Source organism: Neolamprologus brichardi, chromosome 12, assembly GCF_056152115.1.
Source record: "Neolamprologus brichardi isolate AB-2024 chromosome 12, ASM5615211v1, whole genome shotgun sequence".
NCBI classification, from domain to species: domain Eukaryota; kingdom Metazoa; phylum Chordata; class Actinopteri; order Cichliformes; family Cichlidae; genus Neolamprologus; species Neolamprologus brichardi.
The window spans coordinates 5,990,891-6,016,101 of NC_142115.1; the positions used below are offsets into that span (position 1 = coordinate 5,990,891).

The 25,211-nt window shown below is 42.1% G+C and overlaps 2 protein-coding genes across 2 annotated transcripts; both read left to right on the forward strand.

The window, feature by feature from the left end:
- Positions 1-793: 793 nt before the first annotated feature.
- On the forward strand, positions 794-16,722 carry arhgap25 (Rho GTPase activating protein 25). Its single transcript, XM_006797484.3, has 11 exons — positions 794-1,225; positions 5,887-6,089; positions 8,141-8,228; positions 8,391-8,504; positions 10,790-10,994; positions 12,650-12,782; positions 12,910-12,983; positions 13,177-13,298; positions 13,676-13,830; positions 15,182-15,726; positions 16,143-16,722. Exons 1-11 carry the CDS (start codon positions 1,162-1,164, stop codon positions 16,339-16,341), a joined length of 1,902 nt encoding a protein of 633 aa, XP_006797547.2. The 5' UTR covers positions 794-1,161; the 3' UTR covers positions 16,342-16,722.
- A 2,450-nt stretch (positions 16,723-19,172) lies between these two features.
- Positions 19,173-22,773, forward strand: bmp10 (bone morphogenetic protein 10). Its single transcript, XM_006797485.3, has 2 exons — positions 19,173-19,914; positions 20,428-22,773. The coding sequence occupies exons 1-2, from the start codon at positions 19,506-19,508 to the stop codon at positions 21,459-21,461; spliced, it is 1,443 nt and encodes a 480-aa protein (XP_006797548.1). The 5' UTR covers positions 19,173-19,505; the 3' UTR covers positions 21,462-22,773.
- The last annotated feature ends 2,438 nt before the right edge of the window (positions 22,774-25,211 follow it).

Here is a 25,211-nt window from a genome sequence, read left to right on the forward strand (position 1 = left end):
CTGCTGCTTGATACATTCCAGTAACCCCTGAAGTTGAGATTTGCTCACAAGCAGGTCATTTTTAAGAGATAATCATGCCACTTTCAAAGAGAAACCTGATTTTTGTTGTTGTTTTTTTCCTACTTCCCCTGTTTTCGGGGCACCTACAGTTGGATACGCCTCTGTGCTACTTTTATCAAGACAGTGCCACTTTGCTTTTTTGCATCCTGCTCAGTCAGGAGTCTCTTTGAAATAAAAAAAAGGAATGTATGGGAGAGATGTGTCTGTCCCACATGCTGTGTAGACTCCCCTCCTGCCTTGTGTTATATTTTGTGGTTTGAAGTTATTATACAGCTATATGATTTCACTATATAATTATTCAAATGTGCAATGGTTTGTGTTGCGTTGTACATTGTCTAGAGAAAAGCTGTACTCTTTTTGATGCGGAAATGTGCTTTGTCTTGTTTCAGAGAAAATTAAAAGGTATTTAAAAAAAAAAGTGGTTACTGCGTGACTGGTTTCTTCCTTCTTGGGCTTCTTCCCCATTTAGTTGCATTTAGTTGACTTCCTTACACCCAGCTGTGTAATAGTTGCTCACTTGTTTAATGATGGAGTATCAGTGCAGTCGGGAGTATTTTGTGGGCCACTGTGAGATGCCTAACCTTTCACCTTAGATGTAAAAATCAGCATTTACAACACCTCTGTAAATACTGACTTTTGCTTCAGTGAGGGCTGAGCTGTGAAGCAACATGCTCACTAAGGGAGTGACACCAAGAGGTACAAACCATTTCCTTTAAGAAGACGCCGGTGGCTTTTTCTTTTCTCCCCCCTTCTTCTTCTTGTGACACCATCCAGCATTAACCACTTGAAGATTTCCCCACTACATGAAGCCCTGGAGCTTTTTGCACCTTTTAGTGAAACAACCTGGAAGCCATTTCTGCTGTAAGCTACCAGAACATGGAAGTAAAGGCAACCCGAGGGGACGCGTTGTGAACAGCTGAAAAAAAAAGAGAAGATTAACACACAGGAAGAAGGAAGTTTGATCTGCGAGATCTCCTCTTTCTCTGTGTGTGTTTGAGTGTGTGTGTATGCGTGTGTGTTTGTGTGTCTGTGTGCGTGTGTGTGCTCCGGCGAGGTGCATGTGCGAACTAAAACACTGACCCGTGGCATGAATGAAGGACAATGTCTCTGAAACTACCTCGCAACTGGGACTTCAGCACCCTCAAGGCAGAGACAGCTCGCATAGGTAAGCAGGTGGCCGTGCTGCGTTCACTGACAGCCAGAGCAGATGCAAGGCTTTTACATTTCAAATTTTAGAAACGAAACAGTTTTGTTCTTATCTAATGACGTGTAAACTTTAAACTGACCAACTGACATTCCAAGAAATCAGGGATCACATTCACATTTACACCGCAGGATCTGTACCTTGTACAACAAAGAAGAAAACTTTGTAGAAGACTCGTAGAAGAAACAGTGGCCCTTTGATTTCTTTGCCTATAATTACATGCGGTATAACCAAAGAAGTCAAAGGTGGTTCATACTAGAAAACAAGCCGATAGCAAAGGCATAACAAGGGGGTTGTGTGGGTTTTTAAGCACAATGGCGAAGTTGACCACAGTTGCTTAACACCCCTTTTTGTTTTGTTTTACACACCCCTCGTCGTAGACCATAGAATTCCCGGTTTCAATTTACACAAAAAGCTTTAAGACTTTGCGTCACCTCTCTTGAGGGCCTCATACTAGCCCCCAGCGGCTGACCAAACAACCCTAATACAAGGATATATTTTTAAAGCGTACAGCGTGCTAGACCCACTGATACTGTGCTCAGCTGTGTTTGCACAGGGTGGAATCAGTGCAGTACTTAATGGTGTTTCCTCTCAGGTTTTCAAGGCACGACAGGTTAGCACAGACACTAGCAGTGACTAGATGAGTTTCTACAGAACAGTCGTACCATAATTTTTTAACTCTAATCTTTTTTTTTCTGCCATTGGTGTCAGCGTTGTTCAGTACTGTGGAAGGAAGTAGCTGCCTGAGCTGCATCTATTTTATCTGCCTCACATGGATATTAATATCCCAGACTTGCACCAGTATGGAAGTAGAACTTCCTCAATGCTGGTGACCCTTCATGATTCTCCTCATGCTACCCTGAGATATCTTGTGTTAGGTAGTGGATGCTTCTTTTTCTTTTTGCTGTGGGACTAAAGTGATGCAGCCTTTCAACAGGAAACTGATGCAAGAGCTAAGTTCCTGTGGCTGTGTAACTTTGCCTACATACTGTATATGTAAGTGCAGGCTTGTATGATGTGCAAATGTCTGCACAGTCATACTGCATCTGTCCTTTCATAAAGTATTGTAAAGGTCGAACACACACCTTCAGAGTCAATGTTAATGATGAGGAATAAGGCATTTGACCCAAGTACTTACCAATCCTTTAATAAATGTCATATGTTGACATTTTTGAAGATGTTCTTATTTTACAGGATTAAATGAGAACATTGAATGCCTCTCTATTAAATATGAAGCTTCAGACTGAAGGCGTTTAACTTGTGTTACAAAGGAAGAACCTGCAGAGCCTCTGAAAGTCCTAAAGTACAGACATTTAAATTGGGCACCAGCAAGCTAAAACTGCATTGCATAACTTCTCTGTGTATGGTCTAAGGAACTTGGAAAGAAAAGTGTCTGGACTTCTTTAAGTTGAGAGGTGAAACGTCTTCAAGCAACTTAAAAAAGTCCAGACACTTTTCTTTCCAAGCTCCTTAGACTACGATGACCTGGATGACTGAGAACCTTCACAGACATATTCTCTGTGTATGGCATCCAAAGTCCTCAGAGACATATAGTACTTTACCAAAAGTCTTTAGCCACCCCTTATTTCTTTGAATTTTGCAAGTAAAAGTGCAGTCCTACTGAAAAATGTGCAAACATTACATAGATGTATACAGTTTGACATGACTTTCACAATAGGCATCAACATAGCTTGAACTGTCTTAGGCAGCTTTCTAATTTTTTTAAGCAGTCTTCAGGAATTCTCTAGACTTCTTTAAGGACATTTAATGTTGGCTGCTTTTTGTTCTGCTCCCTACATAATTCCAAGGTCAAGATAATTCCACACTGATTCAATAATGTGGCCATCTGGGCACGGGGAGACCAATCCATGACTGATAGCGTCATGTTTCTAGCTAAAAGGACTTAGGGAATCACCTTGTCGGTGAAATATACTGTTTTGTGCCTGTCAGGGTGAGTTATCTTTGGCATTTGTCATATATTCAATAAAAAATGGGAACAAATCCTATGTTTCTGTGGCAGGCCTGCAGAGAAGTGCCTAAAGCAACATTTAAAATTGGTTCTGTTATATCTACACACAACTGTGGTTCATCCCTGGAATTAAGTTCCTTTTTTATGCTAGAATTACTCATAGGTCAGTGTTAAGTGGATTAATAAAAATAGGTTCACGGACTGGACTCTAACGTCAGAGAGTTATTGCTCAAGACCAAATTACAAGGAAATTCGGCTCATTGAAAATAGAATATAAAGAAATGAGAGGAAGAAATGGGATGACTTAAGACTTCTGTACAGCACTGTAAATGATTTTTTAAAAATAATTCACTAATAATAAATAAATTGTACCAGGGAATGAATTATCTCGTAGCTTGTGATCAAACCCTGACTTTAGAGGAACTTTGCAGGAAATAGCTAGTCAAGTTCTCTTAAACATACTAATACTTTCACTAGCTCCATAATCCTCATTATATAACACAACAGTGATCTTTTTAAAAGTGGTTCTGTAATTGTACAATAATATAATTAGCAAGTTTGAAGGGTTTCATGTCTCTCTGTTGAGTATGAAGTTTAATCCGGTCGTTAAGTGATGACGTGACAAATCCTACTTCCGGGCCTAAAGTAGTCTGCGTTTAATATGGCTTTTGTGTTGTTAACATGTTTAATGTTTTGTATTTTCTTCTATTTAATCTCAAAAAGCTCCTAAAACAGCCAGTGATCACTGTTGACCTCCCTCGGCTTTTATTACCGCTAATCATTTATTTAAGCTCCATTTTTAAAACGGCTAGCCAAACTTCAGTAACCCTACAAACTTCACTGCTGTTTAGTTTTCTGTCTTTATTTATGTTGGAAGTGATAACAGAGCTGTACGTTTTAATTTGTTTCCAAAACCCCGCAGTCAGGACATGCTATATTGTATTTAGAAGCTAGCGAGCTAACTTCCTGCTAACTTCTAACTCAGTTAAATGTCATAAATTCCGTTTTCATGGATGCCTGGATGTTAAACTCAATTTTTACACCCGGTAGAGCAGAACACTGATCATTTTATTAAAGATGAAAGACTTTAGACAGTTTTTAACTCTCAGTAATGCCATAGTGATCGTTTGATATATGGACCTACAGCGGAGTTTAGGCCCAGACACGGCTAGTGACGTCAGACTTAACGACCGGATTGAGAGCCAGTTAGCCTATTAGCATTAGCAAGCTTTGTTTGCTAATGCTTTGCCAGGATAAAGACTAGGGAAAAAGGTTAACCTGGCTCTACAGAGTCACTGCTACACTGCAATATATCGGCATTTACAACAATTTCCACTTTAATAAAAACAGGCAAACAAAGCCAGTTAAAAAACCATGATCTGGGACAAGCTAGCTTTTGTCCCATTTTCTGGTTTCATGCTTGGTGGTGTCTTACTTCTATTTAGTGCAAAACTATAAGAATGAGATCAATTTTCTCAGCTAGCTTATGGCAACATAAGCAGTATTCTTTAAAAAGAATCAGGCTTTTAAAGTAAAATATTTATTGTAAGTATTTGTTTGGTCATACTTTTATCCGGTCTGATCACAAGCCGTCATAAAACGAGGCTAGGCACGTACATTTACTGATGGTAGTCACATTTATACACTTGAGCAGAAATATGTAAATTGGTAAAATTACAATTATCAGTTCGATATGAAACTCTTCACAGTCTGTGTAAAACTGAGCATTATACTTCCCCGAGTCCATCTTGACTTGAAAGTGTTGGATTTATCGCAAATATCTTCTAAATAGTGGTTATTGGACACATCTCTGAGGTGCTGTGGAAATCTGGCTAGTCACGATATGAAGTGACATTAAAGGAACTGTATGTTTGTCAGCTGAGGGTGGGGTGTGACATCAGTCGATGTGTGTGGGCTCACGTTTCCTCAACTTTAACTTTCCACTAATCAGGGTGGTGCTATTAAAATGAGACCAAAGGACTCTAAAGCTTGTAGGTGGAGACCTTCAAAGTGTACCAGGCCTCCGGCAATGATGTGGCTACTTCCTGTTTACCCCACTGTGGCCCTTCTTCTTCTCTTTTTACTCTGTCATCTTGCCTAACAAGACACAGAGAATTAAAGAAACACTGAGAAAATGAGCTCAGTCTCAGTCCAGCTATCTCTGGTCCTACCTCGCTGTCTGGGACTCAAACCGTCTGTGGTTTAGTCTGTGCTCACTAGGCCGCCTACACGTCACCTTTGTTCTTTCATCACTCCTCGTGCCCTCTAGTGTCACAGGTGATGTGACATTATCTGTCCATAACTTAACCACTAACCTTTCCATCATATTGTTTGGTGGTCAGTCTACTGCTATTTATGTTAGTACAATCACAGCTGCATTCATGCACCTTCCACAGGAAACTGGTCAGCTTAGACCAGCAGTTTCCTGTCAGCTTGAAACTCAATAGCTGAGGAACAAAAATAGTATACAGCGAGCTGCTGTCTCAGCTCTGATAGGCTGATGCATATTCATATCAAAAAAGAGGAAGTGCTCTGCTGAAGTTGAGTACTGCTGGTGTTTTGGTAATATTTCATCGCTCTGGCTGTGACACAGCACGCTGCGCGCTGTTGTTCTTGACGTTTTTACAAGCTGCCTCCTTGTGGTGTTTGGCAGCGCGGTCCAAGAGTGTGATACCTGGAGAGGGAGGCCCAGGCCAGGGCTCGCCGCGCTCCTACAGGTCCATGGAGAGGCCGCTGAAGGCCGGCTGGCTGAAGAAGCAACAGAGGTCTTTAGTGAAGAACTGGCAGCAGCGCTACTTTGTTCTGAGAGGAAGCACTTTGACTTACCACAAAGATGATAAGGAGACTACTGTCCAGGTAAGGCTGACCTTACCAGATTAATCCAGATTTCCAAAATTATTCATTTCTATATCCACTTTGGCCTTTGTTAGAATAAAATCACTTCCAAAACAAGTCATTCACATGTTATCACATGTCATATTTATATATTTAAAAGAAGTTCTTATGATGACAAGACATCAAAGTTATTTCCATGTCCCAGTTTCTTATTGAAGCTATGCTTCTTTCATGCAAATGTTAAGCGTGGAGATAAGCACAGATAAAACCCGAATCATCATTCCTGTCACATAAACTTGCTATTTTTGCAATAAATGCATTTATTCATAATTAAATGCACACGTTTGTAGAAGAATTCATCCGTTAATAAGAAATGTGTCTTTTATCAAGTCTAATTAAGACCACAAACTTACTGCTAGCTGTGTGGCTAACCTTACACATTTCCTGTAGAGAAAACAACTGATGCAGGAAGCCTCACATGAAAGACCTTCTGCCATTGAAAGAATTTTAATATTGCAGATTTATGTTTGATTTAAAGCCATGTTTTGCATGTATACATCTGTAACATTCATCTCTGAAAAAGCTAAGTTTTGTTGGTATGCTGTAGATCTGTCTGGGCCAAAAAACAAACCTTCAGGAAGATGATGCCATAAATAATTACATTTTTATATTGTAATAGACGGCTTAACCTGTACTGTAACCGCAAACGCTCAAAGAAATTAAAAAAGATGTGAGAAAAAGTATCTTAAAACTTCCTTTAAAATGTCGTCCTTCCTTTGAGTTGCATAAAGAGGTTATTTATATTTACACAAACTCATCAGTGCCTAAACGTAAAATGTTGCTCCGTTTATTTCTAATGTTTCAGCGTTAGCTGAACGCTATTACCAATGGAATCATTGGCTAAAAGCCAGCCAACCAACGTCTGCTTGTCTGCCACAGTCAGCACTTTCCACTGATGTCCACTGATGTTGTAGTGTCCTGTGTGGGTGTGTCAGGGAAGTTCCAGATTTGGACATTAGCTGAAATACCAGGCATCAGTTCCACTTGCAGCTCAGATGCTCAGGTTCTGTTTTATCTGCCTTCATGTCAGGATCGCAAAGCTGACACTAAGTGTGCAGTGACTGATGGATGGATCGATAGCTGCTATGTTAGCAGAAAGAAGTGTGCACAGTCACGCTCTGCTCTGCTCAATAAAGACCTGCGCTCCAAACCTCAACCCATTATTCTGATGCTTATCTACGTCTATCACTGCTTGTCATGCAATTGAAAAGACTCATTTGCATTCTCATTTCGAATCGTTACATTATGGTATTTTGCAAAGGTGCATGATTAAATTACTCATCACCGTCTATAGCAATTGAATACTACTATACTGCTTAAAATCCTACTGGAATTGAACTTCTTAATAAGGTAGTTGAGTCGACTTAATGAGCACTTTGTAACTGAACCGTAACTACATGTTGGTATTCATTATAAAATGAAGGCAAGCAAACTATTATTATTGTCTGAGCTCTGAAAACGTAGTTTTGTTTGCAGCGAAACTGGTGTAGCAAAAAGTGGTCAAAGTTATCAACCATATCAAGGTGTGAAACATGAAGAAACAAAGCAGCGTTTTATTTCCTTAGATATAAAATGTAATTAGGACTGCATGTTGCCAGCTGTAGCTGCTCCTAACCTCTTCTGTTGTAAGTGATTTGTCTCCCGCAAAAGCACAAAATTGAGGATTTACTCCAAAACCCTTCTGTTTTAATAATGTTTTAGTTTGAATACTTAGGGGGGTTGAGGGTAATGGGAGATAGAGGAAGTGAAAACAGAGGCTAGGGCTATTAGTTCTCTGTCATAAACAGTGAACATTGATGCATCCTAAACTACATCAGCTTGTAAGCATTTAAATAGTAATAATAAGCAACAAAAGCACCTTTTTAGGCCTTCCCACTGCTCACACAGCATGGATACCAACTGCTTTTTAAAGGGTAAATGTAAGTATGTGTGTGAATTGCGCTGGTTGATTCTTGGCAATGAAGGACTTTACAATTCTGAGTGTGTTTGTGCTTATGTGATCTGGCCTGCAGGGAGTCATCCAGATGCGCTTCAGTAAAGTTAACGAACTCCCCCCGAATTCAGATGACCCTGGAAAGTACCTCTTTGAGATCATACCACGTACGTAACACACTCAACACTCACAATTGAGACCTTACATGATATTTTTACTCCAACACCTAAAGAGGATTTTTTTTTTAGGGGAATCCCTTCATTGTCATTGGACAGCAGAAACCTTTTTATATTTCCTGTTATATTTCTTGTTTCCTGTTTGTTTGACAGGCTCGACTGGAGACAGAGAGCGATGTCCCCATGTGTTGATGGCAAACTCCCAGAGTGACATGGAGGAGTGGGTGCGCACCTTGCGCAGAGTCATCGGAGCGCCAACAAGCGGAGGTTCAGTAAAATCTGTCACAGATTATCAAACTGAAACAATCCAGTTTGACTAATGAAATTAAAAACTTGGACGTTGTCGGCAAATTCAGCTGAGATAAGTGGACTAACGGTGCTCTCATATTTGACCTTTGACAACGTGATGCTACAGTCAGCTGCTGTTTAGCTTAGCTAATCAAAAGGAATGGAAACAGAGGAAAACAGCTAGCCTGGCACCGTCCAAAAGTAAAACACTTAATCGAACAAAAAAACTAAAAAAAACATCCATGTCAGCAAGGCTTAGCTAAGCTTCGTGTAAAAGAGGAAGTCATCAATCTAGCTAATAGTCAAAACATATTACCTACCCATAAAAACACAATATTTCAAAATATTTGAATCAGAATCAGAATAATTATTTTCCATTACAGTGCTCCATTATAAACAAACATCAACAAAGACACACAATACACTAACTAAGAATAGCACAAAATAAACAAGCATATATATACATAAAAGTCACTTATTAATAAATAGCTGAAAAAACATTTGCTATAACAACATGGTATTTATTTTAAGGTCTTGTATTAGTAGTGTTTGAAGGTAAATTAGCCTTGGCTAGAGCCTAGCATCAGACAGAGTCAAACCAGCTGTGCGGTTTTGACAGAAACCCTGAAAATGGGAAACATTTTAATGCATTCTGATTGTTGCCAATGATTCTCTGCATTCTCGTGTTCATGAAATATGAAGCTCACAAACTGAAAAAAAGCTTTGTCAGACTAAAATAACACAACAATGGTCAATCTTTAGTTCCCCAAGCTATGGATGCCAAATCCATAAGGGTAAACTCACCGAGGATAACAGAGAAGTCAGTATTGCTGGGGCAGTTTTGCTTGCGTTTGACTTACTATTACACTTCATCTGCAGTAACAAATAGTAATAATGAAAGTCATTTTCAGAGCAAGTGCACTGCGTTTTCTGACGAGTATCCATGTGGGGCTAAAAGAAAGAGAACAGCCAGCATGACAGTTGCTAAATCGAGGACATCCACTCAGAGTTACACAATTTCTCGGTTTCATTTGACAAAGTAGGCCATTTTTAATTTGATTCACTTGCACAATTTCAGGTTCAAAGGGCCATGCATAGCTTCATAGCCACTCTGAAGGAGGCTGATGCATGCTAATAGATAATTGTTTACCACGATTTCACAGTTCCTATATTTTATGGCGAAAGATAATTGTAAAAATTAAGCAATTATAAGATAAGATCATCTTTATGATTAAAAGATATATATATATAGTATATGCAATGTAGTGTCAAATGGGGTCAGAGTGTATAGAGACCTGCTGTAGTAAAGTTCAAAGTGAGGATGGATCATATGTTCTTCAGAGAAGACACATTTGACGCTTGTAGAAGGTTTAGTTGCAGCTGTAGAAGCTGTAGCACTTTCTAGAAGGGTGTGGGTAAAAGAAAAGGAATAACCAGGCTGAGAGGAAGCATTGACTACTGCAGGCTTTCTGCTGGAGTCTGCCAGTGTAGATGTTCGTGATGGGGGCTTAGTGTGCTTCTGCTTCTCTCACCACCCGCTGCAGGTTTTTTCTGTCCTCCACTGGACAACAGTAGGTCAGGAAGCAGTTTTAGCTATCTTAGTTCTATAATTTCACCACAACAAAGTGTGATATTGTTGCAATGACAGTTCAAATACCAAATATCCATAAATATCCTACTGTAGAGTAGTCATGTTATTAAAGGTCTACACATTTATATCTGTGAGTGATATTCACAGGCTAATTTTACAAAACAGCTTCATTAGTAGGCAAAAATATTGTTGCAGCTCAATCCAGATTTTTAGAGCCAAAAGATTACAGTGGTGTAATTTAAAATGCAGTAATATTGGGGTTTTCTGCTGGTCTTTAACCTGCCCAGTATAAAGTCTGTGTGATGTGTTAAGTCAGATCATGTTAGTGTGAAAACTGAGCAGCTCATATTTGAGTGCATTCACGCTTGTGAGCAGGAAACTCCTGTACTCGAAACTATGGAGTATTTCTAGTAATGTGTTTGAAACAGACTATTTCCTGCTGTGTGCAAATTTAAAGAAAACTGATGTCAAAAATAAATATGTTTTTTCAAAAAATGTAAAGAAATGAGAATTGTTCTCTCGATATAAATGTTTTTATTCGACCAAATCGAGTGATTAAGCATTAAGCATTGCCCTACGATCACCTGTTCACTAACATGAAAAGGGACAATAGCTGTTTTATAAATCATTTGTTTAACTATGCCAAATATCTTTGCTCGCCGTATGTCTGCAGTATTTGGAAAGAGTCTCATGGACACTGTGACATATGAGCAGCGCTTCGGACCTCAAATGGTCCCAATCCTGGTGCAGAAGTGCGTGGAGTTCATCAAAGAACATGGGCTGGACGAAGAGGGGATCTTCCGCCTCCCTGGTCAGGATAATGCTGTCAAACAGTTCAGAGATGCCTTTGATGCAGGAGAGAGGCCCTCCTTCCCCAGGTAATGACCTCACTATTCTCTCTATAGTCATTCAAGACATGAGAGATATGAGATTATCATTGCATCTGACCCTGGAAAACTGAGCACATCTTCGAGCTTCCATAGGAATTATAGGGTAGGGTGAGTGGCAGCCAGGTGCTGCTAATCAAATGAACTTGATTAACTGATTATCAGCAAGTGTGAGCACCTCTATAAATGCAGAAACTTTGGAGCATTCAGGTGTGTTAACACAATACCACAATCTTCCCAGGACTAAAGCAAATAATGGCCCGATTGTATTGGCCAGATGTGCGCCAACGGTGCGGGTCCTGCCCTGAGTGTCAGCTGGTGAACCTACATCTCGGTCTCTACAGGCCTCAGTTAGCATTATATGTTGAGAACACAACATAACGAGTATGGCTTGCTTGAAAGTGTTCTCAGGAGAAAGCCTCTTTTCTCTAAAAAGTCCTCGGTAGCACAGCCCAGCTTTGCAAAGTTGCATCTGAAACAACCACTTCTGCAACAATGTGGAGATGTTTGGCCATGTTTGGTGGAGGGTTGATGACTTGGGCTTGTTTTATTGCCACTTGTCCTGGGAACCTTGCAGTCATTGAGTCAACCATAGTCTCCTCTGTATACCAAAGTATTCTAGAGCAGCAGGTAAAACAGGAAAGAATGAAGGTGTTGCAGTGGCAAAGACCAGATCTCAACACTACTGAAATGCTTGGCAGGACCTTAACAGAGCTGTGCATAAACGAATACCCGCAAACCTTAATGAAGTTAAACAATGTAGGAAAGAAAAGTGGCCAAAATGTCTTCACAATGATGTGAAAGATTGATAAATTACTTCATGTTTTGCTACTATATAAGCTAATGAATTATTAGGTGCATTTAGCTCATCACAGCAGTCCCGTGAAATTTGAAAGCATGAATTTCATATAGAATTCACAGGAAATAGTGAGTGTAAAGTTGTTATGACACGAATTAATTATCACATCTTAAAGAACTTTAAGACACAGTAAATGTGCTTCAAACAAATTTAGCTGTCTCGATAAGAGCCACTTCCATAAAAGGAGACAAATATCCTAACCTCAATCAATCAACAGCATCAGCTCTTTTTTCTTCTTCTTCTTCTGAGAAAGCAAGGAGAGATGAGAGAGATGTAGTGAGAAGCTGATAGATTTGTGTCTGCTCAGAGCTGAGGGTGATACCACATCCTGTTCTGGCAGGCACAGGGGAGGATGCCTTTATTACTCAACATCACAAGCTCCTCTGACAGAAAACCGTAGATGAAAACATCCATTTAACTTAACTTGCTTGTTTGTCTGTAATCTAATGTGAGTAGAGTCGGGGAACATGAGTTTTGAGCCAACCGACAGATACTTTGCAACAAAAATCAAAGGCAAGGCCTCGAGTTTCCCTCTCGAACTGCACTCTTGTCACAGTTACAACAGCAAACAAGAGACCCAGACCCTGTTTATGCTACACACCACCATGTCAAGATTATTTGTGCATCCAAGAAAATATTTACACATATCTTAGTGTGATTGAAAGCATAATTGTGCAAAGCCTTTCATGATGTGCAGATAAACTCAAGAGCTTCCACACCAGTCAGCCAATCTGCATCCCTATGGTTTATTCTCGCTGGGTAATGAGTATCGTTTAAATTGCCACAGCGACACAGATGTCCACACGGTGGCGTCACTACTCAAGCTGTACCTGCGGGAGCTGCCTGAACCTGTGGTCCCCTGGAGTCAGTACCAAGACTTCCTGAACTGTACCAACTTCCTGGACTCCACCAGCTCTGAGGTGCACTTAATTTAAACACACTGCAAGATGAATACAGAGCTGAGCGTACATGTGGACAAGAAGTGGATATCCTCTGATGTTTTGAGCGTATGTATCCTTTAAACTGGTTGCTTGCATGTGTTTTCAGGGCTGGGAGAGGTTGAACAAAGAAATTGCTCTGCTCCCCAGAGTAAACTACAATCTTCTCAGCTACGTTTGTCGGTGAGTAGATGCTGAAGGACGTCATTACATCCAAACTTGAAAATAACTTAATATGTTTAAAAGAAAGACACCCGTACATCTACCAGATCCTACAGAGACCCTCTGGTCCATCACCCCAGTATTGTTTTGAGATCAGCCTCTCGGTCTGAGACATAGTATCCTGTGTCTGGTTACGTGTCCTGTTGTTTTTCAGGTTCTTGTTTGAGGTACAGCAACACTCCAAGGTGAATAAGATGAACGTGGAGAACTTGGCAACTGTGATGGGCATCAACCTGCTCAAACCTCAGATAGAAGATCCTATCACTGTGATGAAGGGTGAGGACACACAGCTCACTGATGTACCTGTTTTGGTTCATCTCAAAAGACCCCGGTTTCAGCTGTGTTTCTGTTAGATATATTGGGCAACAACAAGAGACAACAACAGTGTGTTTGCTCAGATAAACCAGTCTTGGTGTACCATTTAGATACTTTTGTAATATTTAGCACATCTACTTCTAAGTAGATTCTACCTCTGCTTGTTTTCGGTTCCTTTTTTCAGCCAGTGATCTCATGTCTCTGTAACGATCTGTGTGAACTGCATAAACCCATCCAAGTAAATATTGAAGACTGAAGAAAGTGTATCAAAAATGAGAATAAAAGCCAAAAGATAAGAGCTTTTGATCATAATCTTTTCACGTTTCTGTTCTTCACAGCGACTCCTCAGATCCAGAAGCTGATGACGGTGATGATCAGACAACATGAGACTCTGTTTCCTCTTTCCAAAGATGTGCTTCCCCCCTCTCCTTCAAACAAGGCAGAGAGCCAGAAGAATGCTCCCAGAAGCTTTGTGGGCTGGGAGTCTGCAGAGGTACGAGCCTCCAGCCGCACATTAGGCTTTCGCAACCAGCTTGTTAGTGTGTCAAAATGACACATTATTTTACTGAAATTTGAATTTATAAAAGATTTAAACTAGCTTTTTCATAAGAATTTATATATGTGACAAACAACAGAGCTAGTTTATTAACAAAAGCGGCTACAGAACAATGACAATTACCAGGTGGCTGGTTGATGTTGGGAAAAACTTATCACTCATCGTGACATCGATAAACATAAACATTTGTATAAACATACGAGTGGATCCAGGAGATTGTTCATGTAGCACAGTGATTATTTGGCACAGCTACTCCACACTGTGAAGAAACCCTGGGACCAGGAGGAGAGACTGGGAGGATCAGGAAGAATAGCTGGCTTCAAAATCTGCCAAATCAAACACACAGATCTGTCCTCTGTGGTGGCCTCTTGTGAATAAGGGAGCAGCTGATAGAAGCTTTATGTCAACTCAGTACACAAGGATCGTGGTGATGCGGTAATGGTTGAGCTGTTGAGGTGACAGGACATACATGTTTGTACCTTAGACAAAGCTGGGCTAGCTCTCCATTCTCTTTTTAGTTTTCCAGTCTTCTCATGTAAAGAACAAAGAAACAAAGAAACAGTGGTCAGCCACTCAGACGTGATCCTGCTGCTGTCGTTTTGTCTTTTATTTGCAGGTCACATCTTATGTGTTCATATGTGTTTAATGTGTATGTATTTGGTTTGATGGGACTTATTCTGCTCATTCTCTGCTCTATATGTTATTGTTGGACACTGCTAGGGTAGCTTTGCATGATTAACTGATCAGAATAATCCTCGTCTCTCACATGCATGACTTTGGTGAGGCCTTACATTGTCTGGACTTGTCTTTGCTCCTTTTCCTCTTAATTTAAGTCAGCTTTCTCTTGATTGGCTGCCCCTCGTGAGCAACAGGTTTAAACAGGAAACGAGTTAAAGCCTGAGCTGTGTGCTTGAGATGATCGTGTTAGGGATGCCCACTGTCACTGAGATCATATAGAACAAAGAGTAGAAAACTTAGGATTAGCTGTGCTTTAAGGCGGAACTAATGGGGCTCCTAACGAATAAATAAATAACGCAGATGGAGACGTCCAGATCGACTCTGGAGTTAATTCCTGTGTTTCTGTGTGACATGTAAGACTGTGACTGTTATTATGCTATTGGTTACTAATGGTTTTCTTACTGGTAAATTGACTGAGAGGTAGAGTACTTTTGCTACATGGATATATTTGAGGATGATAATAGCTTAATAAGAAATTTAGGCCTATGTTGTCAGCAAATAGCAAATCTCTGTATGTGTAATCAGTCTGTGTTTTCTGTGTTTGTGTCAGATGGGTGACGCATGTCTGTCTGAGTCTCCAGAGGAGGAGGACAATGACAGTCCGGGTCCACTCAGGGGAGACCACAGCCCCAAAACCTCGCTGCAGGAACCTCTGTCTCCTTCTGTAGATGACTGGCTAGGAAGCCCCCGCAAACGCACCCAAACCCTCCCCACCTTCAACTGTCCGCTCACCGGGATGGCAGCCAAGACCGAAGCCCTCAACAGGTGGAGTCGGATCCAGGAGAGCACAGACGAGAAGAGCGCCACGCTGTCAGAGGACATTTTTAAAATCCTAGACCTGCGAACATCAGGATCATTTTTCGGGGGGTCTACAATGAGTAACAAAGAGGAGGAGGACAGATTGACCGCTCGGAGGGGGAGTGAGAATTTAGTTTCTTTCACTTCTGTGCCGCAAACCCCTGAAAGTGACTTCCAGTCTCCCCGGATGCTCTCTAATCAGAAGAGTGTAGACACCACACCAGTGAGCAGTCCTCTTCCACAGGTCAACAGCTTGCCAGAGCTGAAGAAAGACCCCGGGCTGCCACTTCTAGACAGGTGAGATTAGCAAAAGAGTCACATGGACGCCCTGACCCACCATTTCAGTCATTAAACACTAATTTTCCTAAAATGAAATGTTTTAGAAATACTGAAATGAAATGCTCAATTTCTACCCCGAAACTGTAGAGTGTAGATGTGCTGTTGCAGAACATTTAGAGCCTGGATTCAATGTGAGAGAATCTTATATGAGCAAAGCAGACCCTGGAGTATAATAAACATAAATTGTACTAGATTCCTGGAAACTTAAAACGAGTTTATTTATACTGGAAGTCCATGTGTTCACACAAAACTGACGTAAGTTATTTGGAAGGAAAACTGCCGGTGTAGAAACTCTTCCTGGCACAGCTTAGCTTTTCTTTTGACTTTCTTACTGCACATGTGAACCTGTTTATGTCTGTCATTGCCTCTTGCAGTTTGCAGCAGGAGAACAAGGAACTGAAGGCCACCGTGGCAGAGCTCCAGTCGGCCCTGGAGGCTGAACGCCGCCGTGTGGCCGCTCTGGAGATCTGCCTAAAAAATGCAGAACGCAGCAGAGACGAGGCCCAGAGACGCAACGGCGAGCTGCAAAGAGACATTCAGCAGTTCCTCACGAGAGAGAAAGCTCCTACTTAAACGTAATTCTGAGATTCACTTACATGTGGATTTATGATCCTGTTAACAAGGGAAGCCTCATCCATGAACACGGGAACTGGGAGTCACCGTTTGGTCCTATAGATAAATTATTGACTATTATATTTGTGTTTATTTTAAGGACATGTTTGATCCTCCCGTTTGCAACAGTCACGTCACTGTGTATGAATTGCCTTCATCTGGTGTAACTGAACAGAACTCATTTACATGAATTACTTGCATGGGAATCTAGGGTCAGGCATCAACTCTGCTCAAATCCTTTGATCCGAGGATAACGGGACTTTAACTAATATGAATGTTAGAGAGTACAAAGAGTGTGTGTCATTCAAACATGTTTCATTTCAGTGGTAAATTAATAAAGTTGCACAAATTGAAATGTGTCTGTCGATGCGCAAATTGATCTTACAGCTTATTCAAGCTTTTTTGTACCAATACGTGTTGTGTTACCCCCACAGTTCAAACAAATTAATAACAGAAAACTTGAGGAACGTGAAGGAACATCGGGACAGATACATGGCTGAAAAAATTATGTGAACTTCAAAAAAGTGTCAATCCCGAGACTCTGTAACTCCCATTAAAACCTCTAAGGTCTGTTTAGCTAACTCCGCCCTTCATCAGCACAGTACAGGAGGTTAGGTTTCATCTAACTCTCCGTCAAAAGGGGTTAAAAATGGGGGCGTGGCTTCTTTAACTGGCACACCGGATGGTACAAGCAGATGCAGCCAATAGGTAGGCAATCATAACATCACTCGGGCCAAGAGAGGACTGGACGATGTTATGAAACAAAAGATGGCTACATCCATCTTTAATATACAAGCCATAAGAGAAGCAAACTGTTCAAGCCTATCCTAGCAGTCATCAGTCTATTGCAGGGCCAGACAATCGAAACAGACAACCATTTCTGCTCATATTCACACCCACGGTCAATTTAGAGTCACTTCAGCGTATCCCCACGCTTGTGTTTTGACTGAGGGAGGAACCTAGATAACCACAGTCAAACTAGGCCCAGCATTGAATATGTCTTCTGTGCTGTGGTCCATTCTGGGTCTACGAAGAAATATCAGAAATTATTCTTTGGTCCCAGTTTGGATTTGTGTTTGCCTGAGAGCAGCAGATTCTGGTGGAAACAGCCCCAGCCTTCCAGTTATTAATAACAGGTACTGGAATATCCACTAAAACCCCACAATATCATGACAGAAGTGCGGGGAAAGGTTAGGTGAATATCCAGACCTTTCCCTCAGGAGTTGGCGAAGACAAAGGGTCTTTGGCAACTCTGGGTCCTCCTGGATGTGTTTGAAAATGGTGACTTAGTCAATGTTTTGTCAACGATGCCAAAAATGATTATGTACTACTTTAAAAACAGTAAAAATAATAAGTATTACAGCAGAGGTTTTGTGGTGAAAGTTGTGTTGATTTTCAATAGCCGTAAAAGGATAACACTGGGGAGTGAACACACAGACGGAAATCGTTAAAATTCAGAAACAGGATATCAGGACTTAATATCTGCTCCTATAAGCTTTGGTCCAAAAATAGCAACTGTGGGCTCCCTAAATCCTCAGTTGTTACACTCTTGGGCCGATAATAGAGACCATATGGAGGGGCCTGACTGTGTGCAAATAGACATTTTTTACTATCAAGCTTTCTTAAGTCCACCAGGAAGATGTGATGGCCTGTTGCAGCAGCAGTTTAACAAAGAGGCAGATAACAAGAACGTCTGTCAACCATCAGCCTGGCAGATGAGTGGCAGAGGCAGGAAAGGCTCATTCCTTCCCATCTGTGTGACGCACCAAAATCAGGAGTGTATCTGCGGGTCACACAAAGAAGCTCAGGAATGAAGGACAGTTGTGTAGTGAGACGAGGGTTCAGGTGACGAACCGAGCAGTTGTTCGGATCTGATTGGAAGCCAGCGTGAAACGTTGCTAGCTAGTGTCATCAGAGTCTCTCACGGCTTAGCTGTTTGTTTGCTTCACACGTACTGTAGCGTGTAGCACGTGCCAATACACTGGACGAGGCCTCGGACGCCTGCTTCATTAGTCACCCAGTTTCCACTGCCATCACCTTTGACTTGTTCCTGTTATTCTAATTGAGAGGAATGCCTTGCAAGCTGGTGCCCCAGATGAAATGTCGTGAGCGTGCCTCACCTCTTCTTGATTTCAGTTAACCCCTTTTCAGACATACTGCTGCTCTTCTCAGAGGAAGTAACTTTCAGCAAGCGTTACACAAGTGTGGAAGTGGCTGAACGAACGGGAATGATGATTTTGTACTGCTCTGTCATTCTCACGAGCTACTTGAAATGTTGTCAAGACCCAAAGTGAACTCAGTATCTTTTACGCTCTATCATTAAGGCCTCACACCTCATTGCATTTCAATTTCATTTGTGCCACCGTTGCCTAATAGATGCATCCTGTTGCACTGAACGATATCAACAGACCTGTGGTGTATTTTGTCCAAAACAAAAAGCGAAATGGTCAATGGAGCCTAGGCAGCAGCTCGCAAGAATCCACCATTTACAAAGCAAATAAACAAGTGCAGAATATCAACTCTGGAGCACCCACCCAAACAAAATAGCTCTTCCACAAGGAAGAGGCTACAGGACAGTGTTTACAAAATCCTCATTAAGGAAGTTGTGAGATAACACGGTCATGTGCATCTCACAAAGTTGAAGGGAAAGCAGGCACGCACACACACATACGCACACACACACCAACTAAGAGACCATACGCACAGAAGCAATGCAGAGCCCACCATAGCATAGATAAGGGACAGAAAGAAAGAGCTGGCAACAGAGAGCAGAGCACAGAGGGAGACTGACAGAGCAGAGGACACAACAGAGATGAGTCGGACGGACAAAGACGAGCCTCGGCCACCCTGCCACCGGAACTACAGCGGCGTCGCAAAGGACATCAAAAGGTGTGCGTGAGAATAAATGCTGTGAGGTCTGGAAGACAGCATCAGGAATACACACTGGCCTGTGCAAGGGCCACCAACACTTTTCAGCTGAAAGAACTTTTTAGCCTACAGATAAACTGATCTTTACCTAAATTAACCTCTGAATTAGAGATCTTTTTTTTCCCTTTTTTTTGCATGAACTCATCCAAAGACAACCGTAGAGGGCATAAATTAAATTGCTGCAGATTATTTCTCCCATGGCGAGCACTTGGGTCTCTCAACTGGGAACCATTTGCACCTCCAAGACCTTGTTCTTGACATACTCCATCCTGCTTCTTCAGGGGCCTCTCTGTGGAGAGACTAGCCCCATCTCCAGTGCCCGTCAGAGACAGCGTCCCGCTCCAGGGCTCGGAGACGGGCATGGAGGGGTTGTGGATTTATCGTTGCTGGAGCAGGACGGCAACAAGGATGTGCAAAACCTGCTGGAGAGCCTAAAAGAACAGTTTCTGCGTACTTTCAACCTCTCTGGCATGGGTCCTCCTTCCTTAGCTCCTGGAAGTACACGACAGGAGCCACCTGAGTACATGATGGAGCTCTACAACCGCTTTGCTAATGACCACAGTGCCATGCCCACGGCAAATATCATCCGCAGCTTCAAAAACGAAGGTACGTCACTGCTCAGTATCTCGTCGATAATGTAGATTGAAGAAAAGAGATACTTTTTTTTCCCTCTGAATTATCCTAACCTTAAATTATGGTGAAGCTTTGCCTAAATGTTCTGACACACATCCAAACATTTTCATTTTCCCAAAACAAAACAGCCACAACAAGAAATCCTTTAATTTTCCTCTAAGGCACGGGGTTAGGAATAAGGGCTACATGTCCTTAATGAGGACCTTACAGGGTTAAATGCAAAGTTAATACGTGTAATGATTTTTCTTATCACTTCTTCTTATTCTTATCACTGTGCTCTGTAAGACTTGTGAAACTGGTCTCCTTTCAGATATGTACAAAGTTGAGTTTGATTTAGTTCATGACACTGAAACTCTTCCTTAGTTTAAAAAGCTGTTATTTCTACTTTGACATGACGGTTTGGATTAAATTCAAACAGGAGTTCAAAGTTTCTCTGTCTTGAATAAGCAAGTTTATGTCTGAACCACTTTTTTTCTCCTCACCCAGATTCCTCTGCCAGTGCTGTTGGTGTGGGAGGAGTGAGGCGCCACCCTCTCCTCTTCAATGTGTCAGTCCCACATCACGAACGCATCACAGCTTCTGAGCTTCGCCTCTACACCCTAGTCCAGACCGATCGCCACCTCTATGCTGGTGTCGACCGCCGGGTAACTATCTACGAGCTGGTATCGCATGACGATAACGTGACGGATGCGAACGCTGCCAGAGGAGACGCATTCAGCGGAGGAGAGGAGCGGATAGAGTTGGTGGAACTGGCTTCACGCCAGGTCTACGGCACCGATAACGGCTGGGAGGCGTTTGACCTCACTGCTGCTGTACAGCGCTGGCATGGATCTGACGATGGAACCACACACAGGTTGGAGGTGCATATTGCCAGCATCGCCAATGATGGTAATGTTCAAGACGTGACAGAAGCCAACAAAAACAGCAGTCTGCCTCAAGGGGACATGAAGATCGACACGAGCCCAGAGAAAAAACACAAACCCCTGCTAATTGTTTTCTCCGATGATCAGAGCAGCGATCACCGCGATGACAGGCGGGAACTGAATGAGATGATCGACCACGAAACCTCTAACATGGTCGTGCAGAATGACTTTGGGACTTGGGGGAGTGAAGAAAGTGAGCCAGATGAGGAAGACCTAATCCAAATGCGCTCCAATCTCATCTATGACTCGGCTTCCCGCATTCGCCGCAACGCCAAGGGAAACCACTGCAAGAAGCAGTCCCTGTACGTAGAGTTCAAGGACATTGGATGGGACAGTTGGATCCTTGCCCCCACTGGTTATGATGCCTTTGAGTGCAGTGGAATTTGCTCCTACCCACTGACAAAGCACGTCACACCCACCAAGCACGCCATCGTCCAGACACTGGTCAGCATCAACAGCCCTCAGAAGGCGGCACGAGCGTGCTGTGTGCCCACCAAGCTGGACCCCATCTCCCTGCTGTACCTGGACGACACGGGGGTGGTCACTTACAAGTACAAGTATGAAGGCATGGTGGTGGCCGAGTGTGGCTGCAGATAATCCGCACTATCTTAGAAAGTCTACTGAAAGTCTTACGATAAGAGGAAGCACAAAATAACAAAAGAGAGGGAGATGAACTGAGAACGCAGATTCCTACAGTCTCTATAAGGGTTCCTCAGCAGGACTGAATGTGTTCAGTCACTATGCATGAAACTATAAGAACTCTCAAATGTGTGGCAAATATAATATCTTGTACCACGAGACACATTATTTCATCTTATACAGCAAAGGTGAATATGGACAGGGGAGAGGAAGAGTAAAGATGAGCCACTTGTTGTCAATAACGATGCACGTCCTCATACACGTAAGACTAGAAAGTCTCGAGATTTCCCAAAGAACCAAGCCCATCCTGCAGCCTGGTGGGAACTAGTGGGCCCGCTGCCCCCCTCCCTCTCCCCTTTCCCCTGACATCTGCCTTCCTCTCCACTTATCTCTAGCCTCCCCACTTGATGCAAACACTAATCAGCACTTCATGTGCCTCGGCGCAGTGAAATGACCTCCCCGAGGCAACCTGACAAGGCATGAACTCTCCAGGCCCACCGCCTGCCTCCTGTGGCCTCCTGATACGTGGGTACTGTGCTGAGGTCCCAGTGTCAGGGTTATCAATCCTAACCCCATTTCCCACTTCACATGCCTCTTTTCCACTCCCCCGAGCCTCAGCGATAACAAGGCGTTGTTGGTTGAGAACCATGTATGCCACCACTCAGCTTCGGAGAACTTAAAGCCGCTGTGAGAAGCTTTTGAGGTGATGCTTCGGGGGAGTGAGGCAGGGGTGGGCCACATTCCTAGGCAACAAACATTCTTAACTAGCTTGTCTTGCTGACCTAGCACTGTGTGGACCCCCCCTCCACCCACCCACCCACAGACACACAAACCGGACATATCTCCAACTCCTTTGTTTTTCCCACTTTGATGGTAAATGTCTTTGTTGGAACATTATTGTGGAGTGGGGAAGCGGCTACACATCATCGATATATGGATTCCCAAAGAAGATCATTATTTTCTTTTGTTAAAAGCCTTTTGATACCTCTGCTGCTTGTGTCAAATAAAAGACTATTTATTGTTCTAATTTATTGATTTTTATAACAGAGTAGAAAACTATATATGTATAACTGTAAGTCAGCATAGAGACGTTTTTTGCAACCATGACAATGCATTTGCAGCACAAGTTAATTTTGTTGGGAAGAGAAATGCTAACAGTTTCTGAAAGAATAAAGAATAATTATTAAAAGCAAATCCTGAATGAATCGTGTGCCTGAATCACTGATCCCTGCAGTATCACCAAACTTGCACATCACCCGGGCCAACAGTATCAGCTTGCAGGTCACAGTTCGTGCACCACAAGCAAACAAAGAACCCTGGGAAAATAAGTTGTGGCCCCGCTAATGATTAAAACGGACGAGCTGCTGCTCGCACTGACAGGTCGCAGACCGCAGATAGCAGTGATGGAAAACCTGTTCATAAAAAGCAAAAACAAACAAAAAAACAGCAAAGAAATCTCTTTCTGCTGCCGCAAAGGTTTCTGTGAATGTCTGTGGGATTGCAATCGCAAGACTGGCTGTGATGTTGTTTTCACGTACCAATGCACACTGAAGATATAAATAAAAGATGCAGTTCAGACCTGAAATGTTGAACTCTTTCTTTTCTTTCTGATTTGTTAATCATGTGGATCACAATAAAGTTCTATGAAAGGCACTTGTGCTCAGTTTGGGTAAATGATAGTGCTGTGCGATATTACTCATTTTTGGTATCTGATTCCAAGTAAACACAGGGCCAGTTTTTTAATTCAATTCAATTCAATTCAATTTTATTTATATAGCGCAAATTACAACAAAAGTCGCCTCAAGGCGCTTCATAGATACAGAGAAAAACCCAACAATCATATGACCCCCTATGAGCAAGCACTTTGGCGACAGTGGGAAGGAAAAACTCCCTTTTAACAGGAAGAAACCTCCGGCAGAACCAGGCTCAGGGAGGGGCGGCCATCTGCTGCGACCGGTTGGGGTGAGAGAAGGAAGACAGGATAAAGACATGCTGTGGAAGAGAGACAGAGATTAATAACAGATATGATTCAATACAGAGAGGTCTGTTAATACATAGTGAGCGAGAAAGGTGACTGGAAAGGAAAAACTCAATGCATCATGGGAATCCCCCGGCAGCCTACATCTATTGCAGCATAACTAAGGGAGGATTCAGGGTCACCTGGTCCAGCCCTAACTATATGCTTTAGCAAAAAGGAAAGTTTTAAGCCTAATCTTAAAAGTAGAGATAGTGTCTGTCTCCCGAATCCAAACTGGAAGCTGGTTCCACAGAAGAGGGGCCTGAAAACTGAAGGCTCTCCCTCCCATTCTACTTTTAAATACTCTAGGAACAACAAGTAGGCCTGCAGAGCGGGAGCGAAGTGCTCTAATAGGGTGAAATGGTACTACAAGGTCATTAAGATAAGATGGGGTCTGATTATTTAAGACCTTGTCTTGCTGGTACTGATACTTTTAACTTATAAAGGCAGCTTGTGTAGGGGAGATCAGTGTGTCATGGGTTATGAGATGAATCATCACAAATTTTCAAATTCTGCGCACATTTTAATGGCCGCTCCAAACACATTTCAGCTTTTCATGTATTTTTAAACTGATTTTTTGGAGACCTTTAATGCAAATGTGTCTGTCTGTAAAGCTCTTTGGATACATTTCTGTTTTTTGAACGTATTATAAGCTATTTTTAAAAAGTAGACATGACAGTCAACACAAAACGGTTCAAAGAGCATGTTTGAGGCATATTTTTTAGTGGACTACACAGAGGATTGAAACAAAGTATTGATCCTGTCGGAGTAGTATCAATCCACCACAACTAATGGTATAGAGACTATCAATATTTGCATCACTCCACCCACCTCTAGTAAATAAAACTGCTAAAGCTGCAGGAAATTAGGTCAAAGATGAAATATGGAGACTTAAATGTGTGAAGTGAACTATAGAAAGCTAGGAAAAGATTGGAGTCTTGTAGCAGGCAAGCGACTATAAAATAAACGTCACAAATGAATATTAAGAAAACGCATACACAACCTGTTTGTATCCTCTGTTAAAGGCCAAGCTAACTGTAGCCTAGCTGCCTGCACACTTGGTACAAAACCCAATGATTCTGATCACAAATACAGCAAATAAATGTGAGAAGTGTAATGTTTAAAATGCATCTTTTGAAATCATAGCATAGCTAAATTATTACAGTCCTATCGTTTTGCAATCCTTCCGCTGCCTTTCAGAATGTCGTATTTACAAAATAGCCGCGCTTGTTTTAAGTTGCTTTTGCCAAAAAGAAGAGGGAAAAAAACTGTTTTGGCCACAGCCAGCTGATGACAAGTGCACTGAAATGTTTGAGAAGCAAACAACTCAGGCGCTGGATGGCCCCTCACGCAAGACGAGAGCAGAGGTCGGCTAAAAATGGCAGCAAGAGAGCGGGAACCTCAATTACTGAGACAACAGGCGGCCTCAGCTATGTGAAGCTTGCTAATTGAATATTTACAGAACTATGGAAGAAATATGAATCTGGCCTTTGTCACTGAATGGCAAGCTCTCAGGGAATATGATGAAATGGGAAGTCTTTGGTTTGTGCTCCTTTGATAAGGACTACTGCAGAGCTCTTGTTGTTTCTCACTCTTGATTTGAAAGGATTTTATGAACTGTTACTTCACGTGGAGCACTCAGCCTACGTGCCAAGTTTAAGAGCCCACCTAACAAGTAAACATTCAGAGCA

Excerpts from the sequence above, each read along its gene's own strand:
- bmp10 (XM_006797485.3), top strand. The coding sequence starts at position 19,506 with ATGGCGAGCACTTGGGTCTCTCAACTGGGAACCATTTGCACCTCCAAG. Across the intron at positions 19,915-20,427 it reads CCGCAGCTTCAAAAACGAAG|ATTCCTCTGCCAGTGCTGTT; the intron begins GTACGTCACTGC and ends CTCCTCACCCAG.
- arhgap25 (XM_006797484.3), top strand. The coding sequence starts at position 1,162 with ATGTCTCTGAAACTACCTCGCAACTGGGACTTCAGCACCCTCAAGGCA. Across the intron at positions 12,984-13,176 it reads CTTCTCAGCTACGTTTGTCG|GTTCTTGTTTGAGGTACAGC; the intron begins GTGAGTAGATGC and ends GTTGTTTTTCAG. Across the intron at positions 15,727-16,142 it reads GGGCTGCCACTTCTAGACAG|TTTGCAGCAGGAGAACAAGG; the intron begins GTGAGATTAGCA and ends TGCCTCTTGCAG.